At 36.4% G+C, this 10,459-nt stretch overlaps 1 protein-coding gene across 9 annotated transcripts in view; it reads left to right on the forward strand.

Moving 5' to 3' along the window:
• The window catches only part of LOC149579504 (methionine aminopeptidase 1D, chloroplastic/mitochondrial-like), a 180,321-nt gene extending 170,986 nt beyond the window's left edge, over window positions 1-9,335 (forward strand). For 7 of the 9 annotated variants that reach the window (XR_016365146.1, XR_016365148.1, XR_016365143.1 and 4 more), the window contains one exon: window positions 9,038-9,335. Coding sequence is in view for 4 of the 9 variants with exons in the window: in XM_089833285.1 (XP_089689411.1) it covers window positions 9,038-9,186 (149 nt within the window). In the remaining 5 variants the exon portion in view is untranslated. The remainder of the gene's footprint in view (window positions 1-9,037) is intronic. The other 2 variants (XR_016365142.1, XM_089833303.1) reach the window with 1 other exon arrangement.
• Window positions 9,336-10,459: the final 1,124 nt, after the last annotated feature.

Here is a 10,459-nt window from a genome sequence, read left to right on the forward strand (position 1 = left end):
TAATTTCAACATTTTATTCAAGCATTTCCTTTAAACTCATTTATATCCCAAACGGAAAATAAATCAGGAAAACATATAAATTTAAGAAATCATTATCAATCGGAAGACCAAGGACAATGATTGCTTGCAAAGTGTTTGAGGAATTGCCAAACAACTGAATTATAAGAAAATTGGTGTTTGTCGAGGTAATAAGCGGTTGGGGTTACTACATTTAATGCACCATGTGTAAGTATGTCATCAACATCATCATCCATAGTGAATCTAGCAAGATCTTCAATAGTTGCATCCATGTTGGTACACTGAATAGCTACATCCAAAAGCTTTGCTGCCCCCTCCTTGTGTTGGGATTCCTTATGTAATAGAAGACACAAATTGGAATGAATATAAATGAAGTCTTCTGCACTTTTCACAACAGACATGTTAATTTATCACTGAGTGGATAAAGGAGTATGTACTCAAATTGCATTCAATGACAAAAGAGCTTACAACCTATTGAAATTGGAGAGAAAACTAACAAAATTTTAACATAAAAGTTGCCACATAAATTGAAGAATGTTGAAGTACTAAATTCTACAAACAAATGGTAAAATAAAAAACAAAGAAAACATGCTTGTAAGAGAATCTTGATTGCAAGAGGTTGGAGGTACATACAATATTGACCACCAAGGTACCAACATGTAGTAGCAGGTCATTAATAACACAAGGAAGATGGACAAGCTAAATTCTTTGAAGTTCATACCAATATATATAGTTTACAATTTTGTTCCGTTAATTATTTGATCTTATTAAATACGTAGACAAATTTAGCTCATGGTGATCACTTGGTATCCAATTGTTGCCTAGTCTGATTTTCCCCCTTGACCAAGGTGGTTTAGGACCTATACGTGTTGGCTCAATGCTAGGTGGTGCCCTTGGGCCCTTTCCTTTTTTGGCAAGGCTTCTCTCCTTAGTCATGTTACTGCAAACGAAATTTACCATGGTAATAATATATTTTTCATCATTTAATCAATCAAGATTACTATAACAAGTATTCATATTAGCTATCTATTTTCAATTCATATAATATCATAACGATTAACCATTATTCCAAATCCCATGAATTATAATGAATAACTGACACTTCCAATTCACATGAACCATAACGATGAACCAAATTAACCAAATTAACTCCATATGAAGTTCTCAACGGTTATAAGAATATTTAATTTTTAAGCAAGAATAGGGATGTAACGTTCTTATATAGATTTACAAAGACGATGTCTCTAAAGAAACAATTGTGAACTAAAGATGAAAATAGAAACTACCTAATAAACTAGAGACTAACTAAAATGACCATTGAAGTAACATTATAATATTCTAATAATATATGTATAATAATTAATCATGAATTATGTTGTATTGTTACATCAATTACGTATCAGTAATATTATATATTATATTGCAATAGTACATCATTTTATTATATTAATAATAGGTTTATTATTGTTAATCTATTTCATAAATCTTCTTTTGTGGTGGGGATATTACACTAATCTACTTCGTCTTGCAACACTATCCCTTGACTTGGGTTGCACTACCTGTTGCCTTCGCCTTTCATCGTAGGGCTTTAACTTAGACTTGTACACCATATCAACTCCCATCCATCTAGTGTCCATGATTTCATAGCTCTATTCTCGCCAACTTCTCAAACTTGGTATGGACTCAACCACTTTACTTTGAACTTTCTTGGCTTGATCTCAATTCTCTAGTTTTTCTTCAATACTAGTTGCCATGGTGTGAACCAAACCTGTTTGAGGTGTTTGTCATATCGCACCTTGCACCTCTGTTGTCCAGTGCACCATCATTCGATGCTTGTCAAATTTGTTTAAGTCATGCAATCTTTCCCGAAGGCTTTCTATATCCCCTAATTTGTTTTAAATAGCTATCCTCAAACTTGGAACCATGAACTCGAAAGGGGCAATGATTTCTTGCTTGTACATCAATTTCAATGGTGTTTGTCTTGTCTTCACTTTATATGTTGCAGTATGCCCATAGTATAGACAGTAATTTCTATTCCTAGTCTTCTTCCTCAACTCCACACTAATTGTATATTACTGACACCAATATCTTCTTTGTAGGTTTTGCTTAGCCATTGGCACCGCGATAGTATGGGCTTGACAAGGAGTGAAAAATCTTGAATTCAGTTGTGAGCAATTGCATGACATGGTTCACAAAGTGGCCTTTGTCGTTGGTCATCTATATCGGGATGTCATACCTTATAATAAATCCATATATGAATTTCGCCGTGCTCAATACCGAGTTGTAAGGTAAAGCCCATGCGTCTACCCACTTTGTGAGGTATTTCGTGGCCACTACTATATACCGACATCACTAGGCCTTACTTGCCTTAAGAGTTCCAAGAAATTCCAAGCGCCAACATTTAAAATGTTCTTGTATTTGCGAAGGATTGAGTGGTACGACAACCCTCATCATCTTTTTCCCAACTTTTTGACAAGCATCACAACTCATGACCCACTCCTTGGTGTTGTTGTACAGAGTAGGCCACCACAACCTTGCATGTAGCACCTTCCATGTTGTACCTGGTGCCATATGTCCTCTTGCTAGCTCCTCACGCGCCTCCCTCAAAACACTATCTCTCTCCATGACGCATCTTAGTACTTGATCGGATCCCTTTTTTTTAACAATTAATTGATCAGTTGAAAGATTCGGCTTCTAAGTACTAGCTTTCTTTGCTCATCAGGTGACATGTCCCTCGGAAACAATGATGTTGACAAGTACTCTTCAATGCTCTATAACAATTCTAGCAAGACTACAGTTTGGAAGAAGTGGACATCATGAAAGTCATTATTAACTTCCTCTGGCAGCTCTTTGAACTTAAGGAGAGAGTTGATCTACAATACCATGGCCTTTTCCTAGTAGCACGATGATCGCAAAAGTGAATTCTTATAGCAGCAATAACCATCTGATCACCCTTGCTTGTATGTCTGGTTTATCCACTAGATATGTTAGTGCTTGGTGGTCCACATAAATCATAAACAATGTTGCCAATAGATAATATTTGAACTTTTGTATAACATAAACCATCCCAAGTGCCTCTCGCTTTATCATCCTATATTTCTTTTCTGCCCTTGAGAACAACTTGTTGGCAAAATGGATGGGATAGTCTAAGTTGTTGTCGCCTACCTTAGCCAAGGTTGCACCAATTGCAAAATTTGAAGCATCCACATACACGTGGAACTTGTCCTAACTGAGGTACACCAGAATTGGTGCTTCAACTAGTCTTGTGTTTAGTTTTGCAAATTAGGCATCTTGTTATATCCCCATAACATAGGGTTCTCCTTTCCACATCAACCTGTCCAGAGGGTAAGAGACTTGAGCAAAGTTCTTTATAATCCGCCAGTAGTAGCCAATGTTGCCTAGGTATAAATTCACCCTCGTAACATCTATGGGAGGGTCCATCAATGATCACGTTGAGCTTGTTGGGGTCTGTCTTTAATCTAGCCTTGCAAATGATAGAAACCAACAAGTTCCCTTGGGACCATAAACTTGCACTTCTTTAGGTTGAGTTCCAACCTTGCTCTCAACCGAAACTCCATACATTCTTGAAGGGTTGCAGTCCTGCCTATTGAAGATCGATTAGTCGTTGAGGAAGGCCCTAAGATTCCCTACTGACTTTTTGTCAAAAATGTGGAGGATTATTATTTGGAATATTAGAGGTGCATTGAATAGATTGAAGAGCATCCTGTTATATGCATACACTTTGTCCTCTACCATGAAGATTGTTTTCAACTTGTCCTCTTGTGTAATGGATATTTGGTTCTCCCGTGAGAACCCATCCATAAACAAGTACATCTCAAGTTGAGCAGTCTCCTCCAAGATGGTGTTTGTAAATGGTATGGGGAAAGGATCCTTCACAGAGACATCATTAAGGTACCTGAAGTCAACACATTCTGATTTGGTTGGCCTCCTTTTTCAATGATATCACAATTGGGGACACCTTTTCACTTATTTGTACCTTGAAGATGATCCCTACCTCTAGCATATGCTCAATCTCTTCATTTGACCTTGTGTAATTTTTATTCATTCTGTAAGGCCTTTTCCACATGGGTACGACTCCAGGTACCAAAAGAATGTGATTACACACAACTCTAGTAGTACAATCTTGACGTCTGTATAAGTCCATGCAAATACATCCTTGTATTTCACAAAGATCTTGAATGTCGTGACCTTACAACGTGAGAATCCAATCATCCCCTACCATTATATTTCCTTGATTTATCTCATCTCCAAGATTGGTTATCTGCAAGGATGGTTCTTCATACTTGATTGGTTTCTTAGTGCCAAATTTGTGAGCTGGGTTTCTATTCACGCAAGCCTCTAGTACTCTAACGGAAGCAAATCTCTCTGATGCTTGTTCTACTTCTTCCACCTTCAACATATTAATTGTGAAATAGCCCAGTCTTCCATTTGCCAGTGGAAGATTCCATTCACTCTGCTCGTTTCACCGTTTGAACACTTTCAAGTTCTAAAACAACTTCTTTGTTAGGTGCCATTCGGTTCCTTTGGTTGTCTATTCAACCATTCTCTCTGTCAGGCTAAGAGTCTAAGGAAGATGCGATCTCTTTGTTCACTATTTGGGTTTGGAGCTCGATGACAAACTTCTACCCTCCACTCTCCATGGAGGGGGCGTTTTTCTTCTAGTTGTAATTTCCCCTCAGCGCCACAAGCCACCCCTTGTTGAGAGTTACATCATATTGTATCTTCTTGAGCAGAATCTTAACAAAGTCTAGCAGAAATAGTTGCGTTCCTATTGTGACTTGTTGTTCCTTTAGTGTCACGAGACGTTTGATTCCTTGATGGTTTGTACCAAGTAAATTGAAAGTCAAGGGCTACAAGGTTATTGTTGCCTCTCTCTCCATACTAGCTATTTCAAAACCATTCAAATGATGCATTTAGATGTGGATGGTTGCTCTTGTGTGAAGAAGACTTGTTGGCTCGTCCTTTTTCATGTTGTATATGCATTCCTTGGTGGAATGGCCCATAACTTGACAAATCTCGTAGAATGGTTTTCTTGCATAGGAGCCTTTTGTGTGGTCGTTATCCTTGCAATTGGAGCACCACAACTCGCCTTCAACATTTCTTTCTTGCACTCTCCTTCATTTTTTAAAATTGCCTCATCATTCTTTCTATATCTTTCTTCAAAGCATGTACCTTCATATTCGACTCCTCGTCACGGCTACTCTGCTTTGATGAGTCATTACTCCTTGATGATGACTTGCTCTTCTTCTTCTTGGAGGTTTTATCCTTGCTTTCAAGGTTCATGGCTTTGTCGTAGACGTCTGCGTAAAACATGGGAGTTACTATCTTTAGTTTCTTCTTGAGAGAAGCCTTCAGTCCCTCCACAAACCATCTCTTCTTTAACCCGTCAGTTAGCTAGCTTTGCATCTTCCCCAATAGTTTCTTCAGCCAGCCTCATGTTGGATTTTGACAACTTTTTCATTGTCATCTCAAAGCAAGCAAAACTCAATCTGAAATTCTTTCCATAGGTTATCCCAGGTACTTGTTTTTTCTTTGTCCATATCCGAGTACTAATCAACGACGTCTCTATGTGGGGTTACTAGGAATGGTTGGAACCATTCATCCTTGTCGGTGAGTTTGGTCACTGTCTAGATTGTCTCACATGTACGAAAGTGTCTTACAGGGTCCTTCTCGTCAACATTAAATTTTGGTAGCTTCGGCTGTTGTGATGTCATTCTTGTATTTATGTTACTTCTAGTTAATTGCACTCCTACACTAGGTGGGTTGGAGCTTGGTGGATTGTGCTAACTACCATGCCCTAGTCCATTGGTAGCCTCGACATTCCTGTCTGTAGCCTCTTCCCAAGACTTATGAAAGCACGAGATCCACTATTAAGTGCCAAAACCATTTCCAGCCAATATGGTGATCCCACCAAGTTTAAAGATGATTATTGGCATAGATGAAAGATGCAATGTTACAATCAGCAATATCTCTTGATTCAATTGTAAATGCCTCTTTCAATGGACTTCTTTTGCAAGGGGAATTGGGAATTTCTACTTCATCTTTTGTAAATGGTATTTGCAAGAAGGTATGTTGGGAGACCATTATTATATCAGTGGGTAAATTCTTTTTTTTTTCCCTTTGCAGAAAGATGAGCTCTGTGCTTTTCTCTTGCTACCATTGTACTCACAACTTCTTGTTCTCTTACGAATGACGCTATTTGTTCAGCAAACAAGTCCATGTCATTTGGGCTTGCACACATTACAATCTGTGGTTTAGAAGGGCCCACAGGCTGCAGTTTCAGTCAATAATATGAGCTATTAAATTGTGCATTACACAAATTACACTTGCAAATATAGTGTCCACCCCTTGGAAGTTATTCAAACCTTGTGGTATGCCTCCATAAAGGGGTCCTTTATCAATTTTGAATCTTTAGTTTCCTTTCACAAACATTGAACTTGACTCTTGGCCATTCTAGCAATCTGATTTTTTGCTATTCTAAGAAATTAAATAATTTTAAATTAAGAAAAACAAATAAATGCAAGTATACAAGTGCAAAAACAAGATACAAAAACATTATAACAAAGAGCTAAATTTGTTTCTTGTTTTCTTAAAAAAGAAATTGAAAACAACTTGCAAGAATTCATCAAGAATTTGAAAAACTTGATCAAAATCTAATTTTTGTTTTGTTAAGAAAGACAAAAGAATAGGGTTAAATCTGAGACACTTAAATCTTGTTTGTGGAAGCTATTTGGCGCTCCATGAATGATCGCCTTCGAAAAAAGCTTGCTGCCCTTCCAAATACCAAAATGGAGATAAAACGAGTCAAGGAAACAGAGAACAAAGTGAATACATTTTAGGTTTGAATGGTCTCATAAAGAGCCGTTATATGTTTCTTTTTTGTAAAAAAGCATGAACAAAATGTGTTTTCGAGTGTTGTTTCTCCTACTTTTTATTGGCCCCTCCCATGGATACCCTGTGGGTGTGCTTCGTGTATGTAGTTGCATACCCAGAACTAACCCGGTTGCTTTTTGTGTGTCCAGACCGGGTGTGTGTGTCCTGGATGTGAACCGTGCAATGTAGATGCACAGTGATCTAGCTAAAGGAATACAACAGTTGGTTCAAACCACAACCTAAATGATGTAAACAACATATGGAAATAACAGAACTAATCAGGGTGATTGTGAGAACAAAGGCAACAGTAATGGCAATAATGGGTATAATGGTAACTACTTAGAAGGTAGTAACACTAATGTTCCAATAAACAACACTAGGACAGCTAGTAGAAGCACTCCCTGGCCACTTATGCTAAACTTTTGGTGGTACCACCTAGAGAGAAAACATGACAGTAAGTTGATGGTGAAAGTTTAATAGATTACCTCAAAGAATATGAATCTTTGGGAGATGAAATTATGCTCATGTCTTAGGCAGATTTTTTTAGTATAAAATATAGAAATAATCCAAAAGGCGAGAGTAAACAAGGACATTGGAAAGATTTTAAGGTGAGCATTGTCCCTATCCTCCGTTATGATGGCTCAAGTAAGTGTACTGTTGGTGCAGGAGTGCAGGACATTATTTTCAGCTTATGCTCATGATAGAGATGGAAGCAATCAAGTATGCCACCCTTCACTTGATGGAAAAGCTTATGAGTGCTACCATGGGCTAGTGAACATGGGACATGATAGCATTACTTCCTATGCAGATTTCACTCATAGATTGATTGGCATATTTGACAGAAGGCTCTGGAACAACAATTCGGGAAGTTGGCACAACTGAAATTGGTTGGATCGGTTGAAGCATATGTTTTGGATTTCTAGAAATTACTTGTTATGGTCATGGAAATGTCAGAACATAGATTGATTGTTTTGTTCATAGGGTGATTATCAAAGTCACTCTGTGATGGATCAAACATTTGGCCCTAGTACCTTGTAGGAAGCCATTAAGAGGGCTAGAAACCTGGATAGTTTAGCCTTTGAAACCAGATTCCAGCCTTAGCCCTTCTAGCATGAGAAATATAAGAAACCTTTTTAGAACAAATGGCCTAAATAGAACACCATAGATGGCGAGGTTTGAAATGAGCAACATATTGCTTATTCAAATCAATTTTAGAATGAGAAGATCAAATCAATGCATGCTCACAAAATAATGATAATTTCCAGGTCAGTTTTTGAAAACTGCATTGCTACTGGAGATCAAATAATAGCACAGTATAGTTATATCTTTCTCTTAAACTGGCCTGAAAGATATCTCCCATACAAGTAAGCTATATTTACCAACTGCACTCCATCCTTAAACATCATAACTAGAGGCACCGCTTAAATAAGTGGATGATGTGTTGTAGAAAAGGTCGAACTCTTTGACAGCCTTGTCATGATTCTAGTGGTCTCAATGGCATTCATCAACAACTCATATATAGCTCTTGTATCATGATAAGAAATATAGAAAAGCCACAGAAGTGGAAAAGAAATTGTCTTACAAAACTATATTGCTTCTATCTAGTTCTCATCTAGTACAAATTACATGTATATAGGATAATCTCTTCCTATATTATAGGGAGCCTTCTAACTAGTTACTTCCTTTGTATATATAATCACAAAGATTCACAGATATAACCAAAACAAAACAAATATTTATAAAGATAACTCTAAACAAACTATAATTAAGAACATAATAATCTAATATTCCTAACAAATTCTGTAAACCTCGAATACGAGTTAAGAATCTATTGGTTTGGTTCTGTCATGAATTTCTTTACAGTAGAAATTCAAGACTTTTGTCGAGAAGATTGCTACCTATCCTCCTCTGTTGAAAGCAGGTGTGTTTATGAAGTAGAATTTTAAGGATGTTATAGATGTGTGTATGTTTAAGATATCTTCTAGAAAGATGTTTTGTGTGAATTCCATTGAAATAATGCCATATGAATTGTGTATGTTTTAGTTTCTTTTCTCTAGTATGTGACTTATGAATGGGATATTTGTATGTTAGCTGTTTTTTTTAAGACATGGTTATGGATTCGCAGAGCCATTGTTGTCACTAGGGAGCATTGAGTACGAGTTTTGGGATGACAAATTTACTTTTGTGACTGCTGATGGTAGTCTTTCTGCACAATTTGAGCATACACTGTTAATCACAAACACTGGTGTGGATATTTTGACGAAATTAGGTTGATTTTATGTTTCTTCAGATGCTGCTCACATCAATTTAACAATCATTCATGGTTTTACCCTCCTTGGGAGACCTGAAAAATGTTTCTATCATGTTATAGAAATTGTTTGCAAATAAGTACATTCAATCAAAGATTTCCTTATTTTCAGTTAGCACTAGCAATAACAACTATAGTAGTAAAGGCATATACTTTTCAGTCTTTTTTATTTTCCAATGGAACAGTTTCTACTCATGATTTAAACATTCACAGCCAAAACAATTTATAATTGTTAACCATGCAATTTTTATGATCGGATGTGACCTTTTACTTGAGTTGTATATTGCAATTTTATTCTCGAGTCGAGCTAAAAATAATGTACTCGGGCCTTGTCCTTTTCATACTAGCTATTCTTATCTCATCATTTCGTCCAATTTTGCAAGTGCATGAAGGATTCCTACTAGCAGACATCAAGAAATATATGTGCAACTTAAACTTGCTTCCATCCATGTTATTATAATTGCTGACTAATATGATTTTTTCCAATGAAATTACATGCATCCTATCATTGAAAAGAATAGTTTGAAATTATTTCTGACGAACATGATTATTTTTAAGCATTCACTAAACTTTTTAAAGCCTCTTTTAAATGGCAGTAACATTTTACTCCTTGTCGCTTTCAGATTTATTTCTTAATAATTATTCAAATTTGTAATTACTAATTATAGTTACAACTTAATTTCCTGCCCTCTTTGGTTTTATTTTTCTTAAAGCAGCATGTATCCATGTTGTTTGGTGTTTGCTTACTTAGATGATTATTTTTCATGAAAACTTGCATCCTATCATTGAACGGAGCAGCTCACCAATATTTCATCCATATTTCAGTCCAACGTCATTATTTTATTATTTTACTAAGATAAATGTTTCTTTTATACGGCACAAACACTTCTCGCTCATTGCTACTTTCAAATTTACACATTACTGGTTGGACAAGTTCTATGACAAAAGAAATAGCTAATTTGTGTGTACAAAATGAAAACAATTTGTAGTAAACTACACGCATAGAAATTTGCTGTCAAAAATAATTACTTCACACCGTTTGAAAGAAGAGAGATTAAATAAACTATTAAAACGCTATAGAAAATGTCAAAATACATAAGGATGACGTGATGCCCAAGTTTTGGTGTTTCAAGGGCATAACTTGTAATATCTGTCAGACAAGGTTAATAGAATTTGGGTTCTTAACAGAATAAATGAATATCAGCGCTCTTACACCTTTTGTTAGTTGAGTAATGACCT

Source organism: Cupressus sempervirens, chromosome 1 (assembly GCF_028749045.1).
Source record: "Cupressus sempervirens isolate cs-2001-9-10 chromosome 1, ASM2874904v1, whole genome shotgun sequence".
NCBI classification, from domain to species: domain Eukaryota; kingdom Viridiplantae; phylum Streptophyta; class Pinopsida; order Cupressales; family Cupressaceae; genus Cupressus; species Cupressus sempervirens.